The following is a 17450-nucleotide window of genomic DNA, read 5'->3' on the forward strand; positions in this document are numbered from 1 at the left end:
CTATTCTTAAGCACGAAAAGCTACAATCTTCTGCCGCTCCCTACACTGTTATGATTTGAACAGCTTAGAGTTATGGCACAACAAGGCAGAAAGCAACTTAAAATAAGGACCCTTCAGCAGCTGCTTGCAACGGTTGAAACATTCAAAATTGTCTTTTACGAACTTTATAAGCTTCGTGGTATTCAAATGTGCATGCCTCCATCAACGACTGCTTGCGGCAAATCAAGTGTGACCTTCGTAATCGAATTGGTAACGAGAGGTTGATGGCTCTATCTATTCTGTCCTTTGAGAAAGAGCTTGCAAGTCTTTGGATTTAAACAAAGTTGTAGCTGCTCATAAAACATATCGTAGTTTCTTTCTGTGGTTTATTTTATCATTTTAGCAAAAAGGTGCTAATACTCTTTACACAGAAATAGTGTTACGTGTAGTATATACGTAACACTGATACGTATATGTAGCGAGTTGATAATGAGTGTAGTTCTTATGGGATTTTTTGTACTGGTCATATGAATAGTAAGTCTGCGATATCATTCCACCCAATAATGGCTTAGGAAAAGAGAACAATATAATTATTGCATTTTATTGGACATAAAAGATTCGTACACCGTAATAAAGTATTAAGTAAATACATTTTATTTAACCGGTATTAGTTAACCCCCCGAGAATTTGACTCCGAAATCTGACGCCCCAGACACACACGTATTTCAGGCTGGCGCCGTTACTGCTTATTAGCTGCTACCAGGTGTAGAAGTATGAAACCGGAATTTGTTTGCAAGAAGTAAACGGCTGGTGTTTGCAACTGAGAAACAATATTTTATTCAAAGTAAGCTCCATTGCTAGTTACACATTTCTCCCACCTTTCCGGCAGGTTATGAATGCCACGCCAAAAGAAACGTTCTTCTTTTGAAGCGAACCAGTCCGCGAGCCATGTTCGTACATCTTCATACGAATTGAAGCGCTGTTCTGCAAAAGCGTGTCCCGGTGAGGCAAATAGATGATAATCTGAAGGAGCCAAGTCGGGAGAATACGCCGCATGCCCTAGTATCTCCCATTTAAACGCCTCGATTGTTTCCCGGACCAGTTTTGCTGTGTGTGGTGAGGCGTTGTCATGGAGCAGGATGACCTTGTGTTGCCTTGCTTCATATTCCGGCCGTTTGTCACGTAACGCTCGATGTAAATTGATCATTTGCTGTTGGTAACGATCTGCGTTAACGGTTTCACCGGGTTTTAGCTTGCAATTCGTTGTCTTCGAACTTTTTCGGAGGTTTCCCACGTTCCTCGTTTCGCAAGTCAAAATCGCCACTTTTGAATTTCTTGAACCACTCGAAACACTGTGTTTTCCCGAGAGCATGTTCGCCGTAAGCTTCGACGAGCATTCGATGCGATTCTGCGGCGGTTTTCTTCAAATGATAACAGAACACCAATGCTGTCCGCAAATCGTAGTTCGTAGGCACAAAACTCGACATGTTCCGGGTGTCCAACACCTTCCTCTGTCTGGCACTCGGGTTACTGTGTTCCGGTATAACGTCCTCGGGAGTGGCGGGCAGCAGCTGGCGCTGCTTACGCGATCTTCCGCGCCCTCCACTGCCGGCTAGCACCATATATCGGCCAATTCCGGTTTCATACTTCTACACCTGGTATTTCTTAGGTAGAAATGGCAATTTCTGTCCACAGACTACGCGTATAATCACACAGAAAAGCATCCGGGTTGCCTACCCTGAAAATTTCAAATGAAATATTTTGCTTGAGGAAGTGAAGTAATTGACCGAAAAGTGTTTGTGTGTTGTAAGGAAGCACTCACTGCTCATTACCGGAATTCGACAAAAGGTTTTTTTTTGGTTTTTTTTTGTTCATTGTAAGTCTCCCTTCATCAATTTAATCATATCATCATTCATCATCATCTTCCCGATTAGCCTAAAGTGGCAGAAAAGGGAAGTAAAATAACTAACTAACTAACTAACTCTCTAGCCTTCTTAAACCCGAAGGTTCATGGCTGCAGCAACACAGGCCTTCCATCTGTCCCTATCTTGAGCAAGATCTATACACTCTTTTCCATCCCTACCCATTTCCTATAGGTCCATCTCAACGTTGTTCCTCCATCTTCGTATTGGACTTGCTACAGGTCTCTTACCATCAGGTTTCCCAACAAGAATCCTGTAAACTCCTCTTTCCTCTCCCATTCGTGCCACATGGCCTGCCCACCTAAGTCTTCTTGATTTAATCATTCTAATAATATCTGGACATGAATACAAATTATGTAGTTCTAAATTATGTAACCTTCTCCACTCACCTGTCTCCTCATCGCTTTTAGTAAAATAAACGAAAATCAAAATAAATGATAGCCTAATATTTAATAGCATGTCATCATATCACAGAGAACAACTAATTTTAAGAAATGTGCTTCATTTGAATCTTTTCTTAAATGTATCTCCTTGGGGAAAATATATTATTCATTTAGTACGGATATCCGTGAAGTTTACTCTTTTCCAATTTCGTTACTCGTTCGAACGCGCCCCATACCTCAGTGTGACGTAATTACCTCGAATACCGACCAGCAGCTGCACCTCTGCAGAAATACATTTCGTTCAAAGGAAGTTTGGAGTCTATTATCAACGCCTTTCCTTGTATTCGCCTGTAAGGGGGCTGATTGCACTCCAGAGCCTTTTAAACTGAACGCAGATAGATTGTTTGCTCACTGTGAATCTGGTTGGGTGAATCGAGGTAGAAAATTCGGATTGCTTCAGTCCAACGGTGGTTCTCGTTGAAGCGTGCATCTCGAGGTGTCGGAGTGTGACGGAATGTTACGTCACACTCTCGGTAACGATTCGTTGGGTTCTCGGCATGCATTTGACCACACGCACACGCACGTGGGAGGAAATTCTTCACGCCAAGTGGTTTGTGGATGATGCAATACGCACGCCAGTCTTTGCGTACGGTCTGAAGGACGGTGCCGAGTAGTGTCGAGTAAGAATTTTTACGATCGAACCGAAAACTGCCTGTCAGAATATTATATTTTGGTTTAACTCTAGAACACAAAACCTTCGTAAATTTTACGGAACAACGTTGGACAGAACGACAAGATGCTACGATTAGAAAATGACTAGGCGAATCATACTCATAATCATACTGAATATTCATCCCAGCCCTGCGAAGGTTTCTGCTCCACCTTAGAAGCATGGCGTTTTCCAAATTCTAAATTTTCAAACTGATTTATATTTGTAAAATTGGTTTTTGGATTAGTATCACAAGATATTATATACGTTTTATAACATTTAACTACCTATCAAACAAATAAAAAGTTTCTTGTTTATTTTTTAAAAAATAAATTATAAAAACCCTATTTTTTCATTTTTTCCCACCACCCATAAGAAGAAATATTTTTTATACAAATAATGACACTAAAACAACTATCAAAATGTATGTTTTTAAAATGATGAGAATATAAACTAATAGCACCAAACATAAAAAAATTATAAAAGGTTAATAATTGAGAACATTAAAAATATATAAAACTGAGTCGTGAAATATATGAGCGTTTTGTTTTTACGTTTCTCACAGAAGGTTTTTTATTCTTGGGTTAAGTAGTGAGGAGGCATGTATCTAGAAATATATTGCGGGGGTTTCCCAACCAAGTGTTTCAGAAATAATAATATAAATCTTTAAATTAAAATAAATGAATTATATTAAATTAATATTAATTAATACATGTAAATCTATTAATATTGCATTTTTATTATTACATGAATACACAAAAAGATGGTATAAGAACAGAGATATAACAGAACGTATTTATTATCTAGCTTGCGTGTACTTAACATCGCCAAAATTTGTTTAGAACAAATAAATTAATGTCAAATAGATATGGAATCGAGTATTTATTATAATAATAAAAATGGATCCAGTTGGAGAAAAGTAAAGTTCCTGATTAATATTTTATGCATATTATCATAAGTAGAAATCATCTTTGCTTTGATACTGTTTTTCAAAGCATTAAGATTCCAATACAATATATATCCTTGCCTTCCAAGTTCAGAGGAACTGAATAAGGATACATTAGGTAAACAAAATCTAAACAAGTTCGTTTTCATTATTTCATTTTGGTACTTGGTAAGTATTTCATGGGGGTTCGGACACCCCCTAAATACGTTATTGATAGTAGAGAAACTTTTTCTCAATCTGAGGGAGGAGAGGAGATTGATAAAAGTTAAAAGTACCTATAGAGGGGTGAGAATATGGAAGGTAAGGTGGAAAACAGAAAGAATAGCAGACGGGATTCATATACGCACAATTTGAATTCACAGAATTCTACCAAGGAAGCAGGTTTTATATATATTTATATATGTAAAGTATTGTTTATGTCAATCTTGCCTTCCCCCCACTCAGGGGGGACGCGGGGGATGCTAATCTGAGATATGAAAATTCTCATAAAGCATCCCTCCAGGCATCCCGCCTGCCCCTACGCATTGTCTTGGTACTGATCCATACAGCCATCATTCTACTTTCCCTCAAATTCGACAAGTCATCCCCCCGCTAGGAATTTCCAATTTGAGCACTGCTCCCTCCTCAAATGTAATTGTAGTCGGTGCTACTGGACAGGATAAAACGAAGAACCAAACATATGGGAAACCAGGGCAAGAGTGAACACCGGGGCAACAGTAAACATGGCATTTCGTAGAATTCGCAACACCTCTAAGCAAGTGAATATCGAAAGCTGGAAACTCGTCATGGATGCCGAGTGACCTTAACTGTGTTACCTAGGAAAGTATCGTATCGTTAAAAACTGCCACCTGAGCAATTTTTTGCAGATGTGTGTTACAATAGTCTATACGACAAGTTGAAGGTCCAAAAGGCTTCATCCCTAAGTATTACGTTGACATGGTACTGAAAAAGAACACGTTAGATAGAGAGAGTAGAGAGGGAGGAGTTGAAGAGGCATACAAAGATTGAAAGAGAGAGTAGAGAGAGGGAGTTGAAGAGGCATACAAAGATTGATAGAGATAGTAGAGAGGGGGAGTAGAAGAGGCATACAAAGATTGATAGAGAGTGTAGAGAGGGGGAGTTGAAGAGGCATACAAAGATTGATAGAGAAAGTAGAGAGGGGGGAGTTGAAGAGGCATACAAAGATTGATAAAGAGAGTAGAGAGGGGAAGTTGAAGAGGCATACAAAGATTGATAGAGAGAGTAGAGAGGGTAAGTTGAAGAGGCATACAAAGATTGATAAAGAGAGTAGAGAGGGGGAAGTTGAAGAGGCATACAATGATTGATAGAGAGAGTAGAGAGGGTGGAGTTGAAGAGGCATACAAAGATTGATAGAGAGAGTAGAAAGGGTGGAATTGAAGAGGCATACAAAGATTGATAGAGAGAGTAGGGAGGCTGAGTTGAAGATGCATACAAAGATTGATAGAGAGAGTAGAAAGGGTGGAATTGAAGAGGCATACAAAGATTGATAGAGAGAGTAGAAAGGGTGGAATTGAAGAGGCATACAAAGATTGATAGAGAGAGTAGGGAGGCTGAGTTGAAGAGGCATACAAAGATTGATAGAGAGAGTAGGGAGGCTGAGTTGAAGAGGCATACAAAGATTGATAGAGAGAGTAGAAAGGGTGGAATTGAAGAGGCATACAAAGATTGATAGAGAGAGTAGAAAGGGTGGAATTGAAGAGGCATACAAAGATTGATAGAGAGAGTAGGGAGGCTGAGTTGAAGAGGCATACAAAGATTGATAGAGAGAGTAGGGAGGCTGAGTTGAAGAGGCATACAATGATTGATAGAGAGAGTAGAAAGGGTGGAATTGAAGAGGCATACAAAGATTGATAGAGAGAGTAAGACAGATAAGGAAAGAGTAGAGAGGAGATGAGTAGAAAAAAGAAAGGGGGACGAAATATTATATATATATATATATATATATATATATATATATATATATATATATATATATATATATATTTATATATATAGGTTGCACGTTTCAATGTGGAATTAGAGAAATGTTTTAAATAAATTCTGATTGTATGATTCCCTCTTCTCCATGTTTTGTAGCCCTGAAAAGCTCAGAAATGTAGCTTTTCCACATCCATAATTTTTAGCATGTGACGTTTTACCATCAAACTGCATTTAAGGAATAAGTTGTTGAGTTTGGTGTACAGTGGCACCTGAATATGGACGTTTAGTTTCTGCTAAACATGACTCTCAACCAGGCACGTATTTAGAAATATATTTCGGGGGGAGGGTGTTCGAACCAATTTTCTCATAATAATAATGTTTAAATTAAAACTATAATAATTATATTAAATTAAAATAATATTAATTAAAATATTCAAATTAATATTATGTTCTTATTAAATGAATATATAAAAAGACGGTATGAGGATAGGGATTACAGCACGTAATCATTATCCAGCTTACGTATAGTCAAGGTCGGCAAAATTTGTAAGAAAAAAGGGACGTTGCAAGGAAATTAATGTCAAATAGAGAAAGAATTTAATATTTATTGAATATCAAACAATGATGTTAGATCCAGTAGACGAAAAGTTATGTACCTGGTAATATTTTATGCATATTATTATATATGGTAATAAATCTTAAATAAATCTTCTTTGGTACTGTCAAAGTCATATGATTCTAGCCTTCCAATAAGTACGGAAGCTATAAAAGAAACCTAGATTAAACATGAAGTATAATTTCATTATTTACTTCTAGTTATTTTATTATTTTCATTATTTAATTTTAGCAGTTAGTAAGCATTTCCGGGGGTCTGGACCCCCTAGATCCCCCTAAATACGTCCTTGCTCATGATGTAGAAATAAGATTGTCACCTTACTTTAATATACACTGACCATACAAATAAACAAAATTATAATTATTTTTAGATTCTTTATTGTTCACAGTGCCAAATCCACAAGAATTAGCGCATTACCGAAAGGACAATAATATTTTATATACTAAAATACTATTTACCGCAAATAATAAATAAATAAATAAATATGGGTCGTTGTGGTTCATGTTCACAATTGAATCACGTTTCATCAACTTCTCTTGAACACACTCAACATTGATCCTCCTAATCGTGATACATATAATACCAATAGTTGACGAAACATCCATGTCATGTTTCACATTTCAAGTAAATATATTGTTCATTTCAGTAACGAAGAAACACTCTCCACTTGTACAACTGCAACAGTATTTGCAGTGTTTCAATTTTGCACTGCACCATCTCAATTTTGATTCCTCTTTGAAAGCAGTGTTGCAATATCAAATGACAAATACCTAATCACAAGGGAGAGGGATATATTGAATTTCTTTTCTGAAAACATACGAAAATATTGAGCCACATGTTAGCGCAACCTTTAAGAGGATGAAGAGTCTATGTACTTTTAAGTACTTTAAGCTATTCAGGACTGGTTCTACAGTTTAAGGTGGGATCTTAACCAATATAATCTGCTTTCACGGAGAATCGGATTCTGGGAATGATCGATTAATGCATGGCGTTGGGGACTTCAAACAAAAGTAGCCGGGTGGAGAATATGAGACACTGCAATGGTATCGTTACAACCCAGAAGTGTCCATGAGTGTACATGGCACTGTTGTTCTGATTTCTTTTTCATTTCTCTTTTTAATATTTATTTGTTTTAAAATAGTTTCTGACTGTTAAAAGCTCACTAATGAAGTTTAGTTTTAATTGAAATACTGATTACATCTGACCACTACTCTCCCATTATTAACGTACAGTCACCGGCAAAAAAATGTGACACCTAGATGCTGAGATACTCGCTTCCCAATTCAATAGAGATCTTTCTGATACTGCCTTGAAAGCAAAGTGGCCTTGGTTCGATTTCAAGTGGGCGCACATTTTAGTGGTTAGTATCCCAGGTTATACTGTATGTCCAGTCTAGATTATGCTTAACTTCAGCAAGCTTTACTTAAGTTGCATTTTGTTAGGTTAATTTGGCGTTAAAATATCGTGGCACCAATGCCAAATTCACGAATGTGCTTAAACCTTAACTTTGAGACAAAAGCATTTTAATATTGAAGGTCCTGGGGGAAAGCTTTGCATTTGTTGTCTGTTTATTAGTGAATATAAGTTAGCATAGGAATATATCAAGAAAAAGTAGTCAGAAAATGCACTTAGGTGAAAAGAAAATCACGATTTACACATTCGTGGTTTTGGCATTGGTGCGACCATATCATACACTTTGGTTTCATGTGATTTTTGCACTTACACACTTGAAAAGGGGACCATAGTTCAAAGAGGGGCATGTTTTAGGTATTTTTTGCCCCGTGAGGTTGAAAACACTGCTTCTGCTTCACTGCAACCCTCAGCAGAGGGGATAGTGAGGACAAGACGCTGGGTTGACTCCAGCTGGATACCTGGGCAAAGCACCATGCAGGCTGTTGTAGCTGCTGCCTGTAAATCCACCTCCATGGATGCTGTTGGAAACCACCCCCGAACCGAGGGCTGACAGTCCGTGGTAGCCGTTGAAGTTCCCCAGGCCCGGGCTGGAGTGGTAAGTCTTGTAGGCTTGCGTGGCGTAGGCGCCCTGTCCCGGACTGCCGCTGTACCCGCCGAGGTAGTTGCCCTGGCCCAGGTTGCCGTACAGGGTGTGCGGCGACAGAGCAGCTGGGGCGGCCGCGTTTCCGAAGTACGCCACTGGGGCGTGGTTGATCGGGCAGAAGGGGTAGTTGGGGCATTCGTGGGGGGACACGCCCGCTGGTAGCTGCGCCGGGGGCACTGCCATAGCTAGCGAGAGAAGTGCTGCGAACGGTATCTGAAACGAACAAAAAAGAATAGCAAAAAATATACATTTATATAGCCTATGATAAAATTTCATATTTTATACAATAAGATTTAAAAATAGAAATAGTTGAATATGCAATAAATTTGCAATATGTAATATTATGTACTTGATATGCATTACATTTCAAAACAATATATTCCCACGTTTGAAGCTGCATTGAATTACGTGAAGTTAATAAATACTCTTAATGTAATGAGCGGCTCGGTGGTAAAACGTGATAGGGCACACTCCGTTCAAAACTGAGTTAACATTGGGTTCAGTTGCTGCATAGTCTCCAGTTGCTGTACAATAGTGAATGAAGTTCCTTCAATAGCCGGTGACATGTGGGAAAATCTGGGTAAGCCATAACCCACAATGCAATGGGCGAACTTTCACCTGAGTTTTTCTAGGTTTCTTACTTTTGTTGGTTATCAAGTTTTTGTCCCGAGCCGCTCAATGATTAATATGACCAAGTTATACAATTGGATATATAATTGATAGTTAGCGTCACTTTCCAGCCACTTTTGTTTAATCATGACGAGGAGGATGAGTAATGTTATGATATGACACTCACGAAGAACATCCATACTCAGGCCGGGATTCGAACGCACGACCCTTGGCTTCGTAGCGCACTGTGCTAACTACTTTGCCTCGGAGGTCGGCTAAACCTAGTAACCATTAAACTGATATAACTAGGTAGCGGAAGTTGATGACCTAAAAATTATATGACCTACAGAATGTCCTAAAAAATTGGAAAAAATTCCGTAAATAATGCAAAAAATGACCATTAAATCTGTTAGTTTCAGGTTAAAAATTGAAGTGAAAAGGAAATTAAACAAAATGCAATTTTACTTTTAAAAAAAGGCGCCAAATGATGCCACATGCAAATTCAATTAACATATGCAACGAGGATTTCCAATGGAATCAACTGAATAATTTTAAAACAATTTAATGAAGAGTCGTGTACACTGAATGAATTGGTGTAAAATGCATTAATTTCCCGCATCTTTGCCTGGTGATGTAGTGTGGTGTGTTTCTGTGGAACTATAAAGAAAATAAATTATCACGATCCACGTAAGACAATTTTTGTTTAGAAATTTAACAAATTGTATAAAAAACCAAAATTAGGGACGCATCCGGGAAAGGGTTCATAGACACGCACCACGCCCCCCAGAAAAAAGTGCAACGGAAAAGTAATTTTTAACATCAGAAATTGTTTGAAATATCTGAGTTTGCCCCAGACGGGTACCTGGTGGTTTCCCCAGACACAACAAAGACTGCCACCAGTTCAGCATTTCTTTTGCTAGTAAATTGCAATCCTGCGAGATATATATTTTGGCCTATGTTCATCTTGGTGAAAAGACTCAAGAAGATTACCAAAATGAAAGAAGTGACCAAATATGACGAAACTATACACTGAATATTTCGAAAAATAGCTGAAAATGCAGAAAATCGGAGAAAATGAACTAAAACCTGAAAATTTGCAAAAAAATGCACTTTAAAATTATCTTTTTTAGGTTCTGGACGAAGTGTAATATTGTGTATATTTAATGGGCATCGTGTCCGAAATGTCAGAAAAAAGATGACATTTCATCAACTTCGCTCCCTAGATATAACTATAAGAACCTTGATATAACAAAATTCCATGAAAACTGTATCCTTAACTGTAGGGACCGTTTATGTAACAAAATTGCAAGAACGTGCTGTAAATACATATTCAAATGAAAATATATGTTCCTCGTTGTAGGTTATAATAGATAGAAGAAGACAGGAGAAAGCACGGAAGAAATGAATGGAGGTATACGAATAAAAGGAATTGCGCACTTTAGGACAACAGAGTTTTTTTAAATGGTGGAAAATAAGTAAGAGCTTTTGTGAATTAAGTCGTGTGGGAACGAACTAATGAAATGAAAAAGAAAACAATACGATAGAGATGTGAGACTGGAAGCAAAGAATGAAAAATTAAGAAGAAAATGTGGTGAACAAGGAAAAGAAAACTCAAAACATGATTACTTGAAACCGAGAAAGCATCACTGGATTACTCGTGAAACTGAAAGTTTGTGAAAGCCGAATCTCTCAGCTTTGGATATGAAATCATATGAGAGAGAGCTGTGTGTAGGTGGGGGGGGCTACATACACAAATGCTTAAAATAGCAAACCTTCCCAATCACGATCCCGGGTCATGAATCTTACAAATGCTAACTAACTCGTAACTGCCATAGGATTGGTCTAAATATTTCATCAACAAGGTTGTATTAGACCTAAGTATTTCAGTGAATCGATTCAGTAAAAAGATGGTAATGTACAGATAGATTCATCTGGAATACTCAATGAACACTATTGCATGACATCACTTGGAGATTCCTCACTTTCTGATGATAGTTTTATGTAATTAGTTTCCTACTCATTAATTATCCTTGATAAATTATGTTATATATTTGTCGAATTTGGAATACCTAAGAAGCTTATTAATATGATAAAAGTATGCAATAATGAAACAGAAAGTAAAGTTCGTGTGGATATTAATATGTCTGACAAATTTACAATTCACGATGGGTTAAGACAAGGAGATGCATTATCTCCATTGCTCTTTAATTTTGCCAACAGAATATGCTGTTAGGAAGGTAAAAGAAATCAATGAAGGACTGTTAAATGTTCTGACTCTGTTGTTGTTAGCATATGCAGATGATATAGACTTAGTGGGGGATGATATAAATACAATTGAGAATAATGCTAAAATATTTTTAAAAGCAGCTAAACAGATAGGTTTGGAAGTTAGCAAAGAGAAAACTAAATATATGCTTACAGGCCGAAACCAAGTTTTAGGTACTATTCAAAATTTAATTATCGATAACAACTAGTTTGAATCAGTTCCCAAATTCAAGTACAAGGAGTAATACTAACAAAGGAAAATGATATTAAAGAGGAAATAAAAAGCAGACTTAATTCAGTAAATGCATGTTACTTTTCTCTTCATAAACTTTTATCTTCTCGTGTAATATCTAAGAAATTAAATGTTAAAATATACAAACAGTATTTTGCCTGTAGTATTATAATATGGATGCGAAACTTGGTCGCTTACATTGAAAGAGGAACATAAATTGAGAGTATTTGAAAATAAGATCCTTAGGCAAATCTTTGGACCTCAAAGGGATGAGGAGACAGGTGAGTGGAGAAGGTTACATAATTTAGACCTGTATAATTTGTATTTATAGCCAGATATTATTAGAATGATTAAATCAAGAAGACTTAGGTGGGCAGGCCATGTGACACGAATAGGAGAGGAAAGAAGAGTTTACAGGATTCTTGTTGGGAAACCTGATGGTAAGAGATCTTTAGGAAGGTCAAGACGAAGATGGAGGGATGACGTTGAGACGGACCTAAAGGAAATCGGTAAGGATGGAAAAGATAGGATTGATCTTGCTCAGGATAGGGACAGATGGAAGACTTGTGTTGCTGCAGCCTAAACCTTCGAGTTTAAGAAGGCTAGGAAGTTAGTTGAATTGTCGTTGAAAAACCTTAATCAAGAATAGACTTCAGTCTATAACCCTTTTAATACCACCCATATTCTTGCAATAACAAATTTAACTGAATTGTTTCTATCAGCTAATTTGATAATTTAACTAAAAACTTGTGTCGTGATATGTCTAATAACATGAAAAAAATTGAAATTACGAAAACATATTCACGAAAAAACCTTCATTTCATCGATTAGAATATGTTTTTGTTTGAAATTTGACATCGAAAGCTCAACTCGGAATTTTGGGAATATTTTTCGTGTTAGTAACATACTGAACAAATATGCAAAACACAACCTTTTTCGATTCTTTCCGCTATTAGGGAGAAAATGTACAACTTGACTGGACTACTTACAGAATTACCGTTTTGTTCAAATTTGTGGGGCCTTCTAAGTGACGTCATACGAAAATCTCCGAAAGCAAAATGTACGCAATGTGCCGCCTTGAATAAAATCCATCTTGTGCAGTTAATAAGAAAAAGAAACTTGTTGTAACATGGTGTATTGAATTTTATACCAGGAGAAAGTTGATTGTTAACACACACACACACACTTATATTTAACAGCATTTTTGTAAAAAGTAAGCAACACTTATGGCGGGATGGTTATTGTAACATGCTACGAAGACCGTGGCGATAGGTTCGAACCCTGTCAAGGTTTGCATGTTTCACTGTGTTTGTTCTTTCCATTGATGAGATATTGCCAAATCACATTTTTGTACTTGCGAGAAACACTGACTTTAAAATTCAAATAAATTCATATATCTTCCGTTTGTTTTCACTGTACTTTGTAGCCCAACTCATAGAAAAAAAATGTCTTGATAAGGTATGTAACTGACTTTCATGTCATTTCATTTGAAATGTTTCACAAGTACTTGTTTCGCTCTATCTCGTTTTATTTGGTTTTTGTTATTTTGCGTCGCTTTTCTGTCATTTTTGTCTAATCGCGACGATGAGGATTAGTGATGATATGATGAAATTGGTAAAGGGACAGTCACAAAGAAAACCCATGCCCAGAATGGAAATTCGAACCCGGGACTCCTCGTGTCATAGCGCGCTGTGATAACCACTCCGCCACGTAGGCCGGCGTCTCTATCTCGTCCCGACACTTTTGGTGTATCAGTAAATTTCATCGTCATGAATCACTGGAGGTGTAGAAAATCGACGTGCCAAAATTCAACATAATGCAGCACAAAAAAAAAGTGATGCCTCTTCGAATTGAGATAAGATGCTTAATGTCACGGGTATGATTCTAGATGTTCGTAAAGAGCCAACAAAATTTTTTAAAAAATCGGCGCACATTTCCGTACACAATTTACACAAATCGGAATCGAGCTCTTACCAATTTCATGTTGACAGCAGGCACCAATAAATGTAACTTCGCCGAATTCAGATTTGCAAGAACTGGTGCACCGCTGTCATTTTCTTTAGCTTTTATACTCCCGAAGGATAAGGTCATTTCCGATTCGACTGAGGGAGAAATCTCAGACATTTTCCCAGCCGAGGCTCTCACACGTACATTTCAAATTGCTTCTTGTCGTCGTCACCGAAAGGGAAAGCAGCGCGCCTGCCATCTCGCGGGAATTCGTTGAGTCACTGGTTCGTGTTCTCCCTGCATTGTATGCAGTGCGGAACGGACTTTTCGCTCTCAGCGGAGTGTGTTTTACAATAACTGAGGAAAAACAAGATGTGTTGCTACTTTCTATTCCGTAGAACCACATGCCTTTGTCTTTTTCCCCCTTTCTTTGCTTTTTTTCGCGATCCACATTCGTTGTCAATTTCAACACCAGATGGCGGCACTATCGAATGAGGAAACCCATAAGGATTTCTGCATCGGACGACATTTTTACGGCCTGTTGAATTGCCTCTAGTGTTTTGTAATAAGAGCTAAGTTTGGGTTAAGATAAAGGGTAGTAACATTCTGTACAATCTCTGCTTTAATATAGTATAGGTGTGTTTCACCTACGTCACAAACTGTTGAATTGTGGCTTCGAGCAGCCATGATTGAGGCCAGTTCTTGTAAGCATACGGAATTCAAGCAGGCTGGTGGAAGATACTAACACAGACGTTTGTGATTTAAAACAAACGTGAAGATGTAAACAAAGCTACGTGTTGGATATTTCCTTGCAAACGACAAAGAAAATTGGCTGCAAACATGGCGACTGTGAGCATCCTGACGTCAAATGAAACTCACCTATATCACGTAGGCCTATAGTTTCCAGTCGTAATAAATCAGTTTTCGGGAAGTTACTTTCAAAAGTAACTGCATTTCAGTTACAATTACTCTGCCTCAAATAATTAAATAAATCTTTTACTTTAACAGTTACTCCCAGGCTCTCACTCATACAACGTTCACTATTCCATAGGCTACCGAATCAGTTCAATATAATCTCAAACCAAATATATTCACTTCATATTCATTTTTTATCAGCAACATAGACAAAATTGTACATAAGTAATGCTTTTGTGAAACTGATCTATTTACCTTGGCACTTTTTTGGCTTATTTTATTTTTGTTTATTTTATGTTGTCCTTTCTTTTGTGTTTTTAATCTTAGTCTATTGTTTTACTGTTGTCTCTTTCTGGTTTAAAATAGCTTCTGCTGTACTGGAAATTTCAATAAATAAATAAATATTCTAGATAAGTTTATAACAAACCTAATACGAATACTTAGACGTAAGAAAATTTCCAAGTAAACTCTTGTACTTGAAAGAATTACGTCATGCAAAACATTTGGTCCCAGCAGAAGCAGATTTCTATTTATTTTAGCAAATCATAATTTTGTTCATTAGTGTTGAAATATACAGAAAAGTAACTGCGAAATCAACTGTTACTCCGTTACTTAAAGGAAAGTAGTTGAGTAATAGTTACTCTGCTCAAAAAAGTAGGCCCATTGGGGGATGTGGATATAGGGCCCCACGTATTCTCCATCTCAGCCATTTTTGGAGGTGATGCGATCAGCATTATGCTCCGGTCGCCTTTATCAAATAGTGTTGTCCCCAAGTATCCATTTATATACTGGGTGAGCCCCAGAACAGCTTTATTCCGACCTCAGATCATCCATCACGGGAATCGAACCCGGGTCTCCCAAGTGGGATTCAGACACCGTACCTATTGGACCGCCGAGGCTCCAAGCAGGGCTGAATCTACGGATGGAAACGTGTTGTACCTCCACTGGGTATTGAATCCGGATCCACTTGATTACAAGGCGAAGACGTTACCACTGCGTCAACGAGAAGCCCCTGTGTAATAGAGGCGTACTTCTAATTAAAGTATTTAATACTTTACAGCACCTCATTCATATGTCATCAGAAAGAGATAAAGATACAAATATGAAATATCTCTGGAGAGACCTTCTCTCTGTAATTCATACACACAGGACTTCCGGTGGCGGTAATAAGTGAGTCGGACGTATTGCGTTGAGCTCTCTATTTTTCGCTAATTACGGTAAGAAGAATCAAGTTCTAGTGTTATCCGGATATTTTCTAGTGTTTCGGAAGTTGTCAGATGCCCGATGTTAGTAACTCGGTTCCGTGGTTGTGAATAATTGTACAAAAATCGCTAAAAACTGTGCTTAGCGAAGTACACAGACGGTGCTTTGTTTTGATTCAAAGAACAGTTCTTTTGAATCAGTGGACTCAGATCGCATTATATACACCGTTAGCCACATTTGTGGTTCGTCAGCCTTCCATTGGTGATCGAAGTGCATAAAACCTAATTAAAATCTCACATCGGACTGTACTTTGGGGAACTGAGAACTAGTATATTCGTGTAATCGTGTAATTCGGCAAAAATCACCGGTTCGCGAGTGCGGGGTAATCGTGCTGTATAAAAGACAACGTACTGCACATTTGCTTCATTCCTTCCGGACACAACAGGAAGATACAAATCGTGGTGTACACTTTGACAGGTGTTGTGTGCACCGATAATATGTTCGAAAACGCAATTGGGGGGTGTTTTTCACCAACTTAGGCGTCTTCGTAATTTGCTTCCTGTTTCCTCAAGCTCCGACAATGAAAAAACAGGACTTTGAAACACCTAAATCCCCTCCACTCAGGACTGCTCGATACAGACGACGTGGTTTTCAGCTTTCCTCATCTGATACGGATCTGGCAGAAATACATGGACCACACATATTACAAGGATCGACTGTTCCCAACTTTCGCTCCAGAGAATCACTTCATAATTCCACGAATTCGCTCCCAGGTGCTATTACGGACCCTAAACTACAGAAAACCGAATCTACAACTAGTGTTTCCAACAAGAGGCCCCGTGATAGTGGCGATTCATCTAGTGAGGATTCCCGAGTGGATGCTGAGGGCTTTCAGCTCAGCAAGAAGACGGCAAGGAGATTACCGATATATCAGCCAATATCCATCCCACTGAATAATCAATTTAGTGCTCTTCAGGAACACGTAACTGAGGATGCTCCTGGTGACAAAGGGGATGATACAACCACACGAAATTCTATTCAAGACACCCGTCGAATGAAACCACCACCCACATATGTGTTTAACCTTAACAATTTCTATGCCCTCTCCCAACACTTCAAAGCACTTAAAATTCTTCTTCTTTTCTGGCACTACAGCCCATCACAGGCCTTGGCCTCCTTCAGAATCTTCCGCCATCCATCTCTATCCAGCGCCTTCCTTCTCCAACTCCTAACTCCCAGCATACTTAGGTCCTCTTCTACCGAATCAACCCACCTTAAAGGTGGTCTTCCTACTTTTCTCCTGCCCTCCATATGCATAAACGTTATCTTTTTGCACATCGAGTTATCTGGCATTCGGTATATATGTCCTAGCCACCTTAACCGTATTAGTTTAATTTCCTTCACAATATCTATATCTTGGTAGAGTTGATATAGTTCATTATTGTATCTTCTTCTCCAAAATCCATTTTCACATATAGGACCATAGATCCTGCGCAGGATCTTCCTTTCAAAACTTCCGATCATTGTCTCAGCATTCTTAATTATAATCCATGATTCACATCCATACATTAAAATAGGTCTTATTAACGTTTTGTATAGCTTAACTTTTGTTTTCCTTCTGATATACCGGGACTTCATATGTTTTCCAAGTCCAAAGTAACTTCTATTTGCCATACTTATTCTGTGTTGAATCTCTGTCAGAGAATCTACTTTTTCTGTTATATACA

General features: G+C 38.0%; 1 protein-coding gene across 1 annotated transcript; it reads right to left on the reverse strand.

Annotated features, from left to right (window-relative positions):
• Nucleotides 1-6875: 6875 nt before the first annotated feature.
• Nucleotides 6876-13684, reverse strand: LOC146004073 (uncharacterized). Its single transcript, XM_083142701.1, has 2 exons — nucleotides 13633-13684; nucleotides 6876-8765 (listed from the first exon to the last, which is right to left on the reverse strand). Exons 1-2 carry the CDS (start codon nucleotides 13639-13641, stop codon nucleotides 8316-8318), a joined length of 459 nt encoding a protein of 152 aa, XP_082998827.1. The 5' UTR covers nucleotides 13642-13684; the 3' UTR covers nucleotides 6876-8315.
• Between the last annotated feature and the right edge of the window lie 3766 nt (nucleotides 13685-17450).

The sequence above is a fragment of the Lepisma saccharinum genome, chromosome 21 (genome assembly GCF_977018435.1).
Source record: "Lepisma saccharinum chromosome 21, izLepSacc3.1, whole genome shotgun sequence".
In the NCBI taxonomy this organism is placed as follows: Eukaryota; Metazoa; Arthropoda; class Insecta; order Zygentoma; family Lepismatidae; genus Lepisma; species Lepisma saccharinum.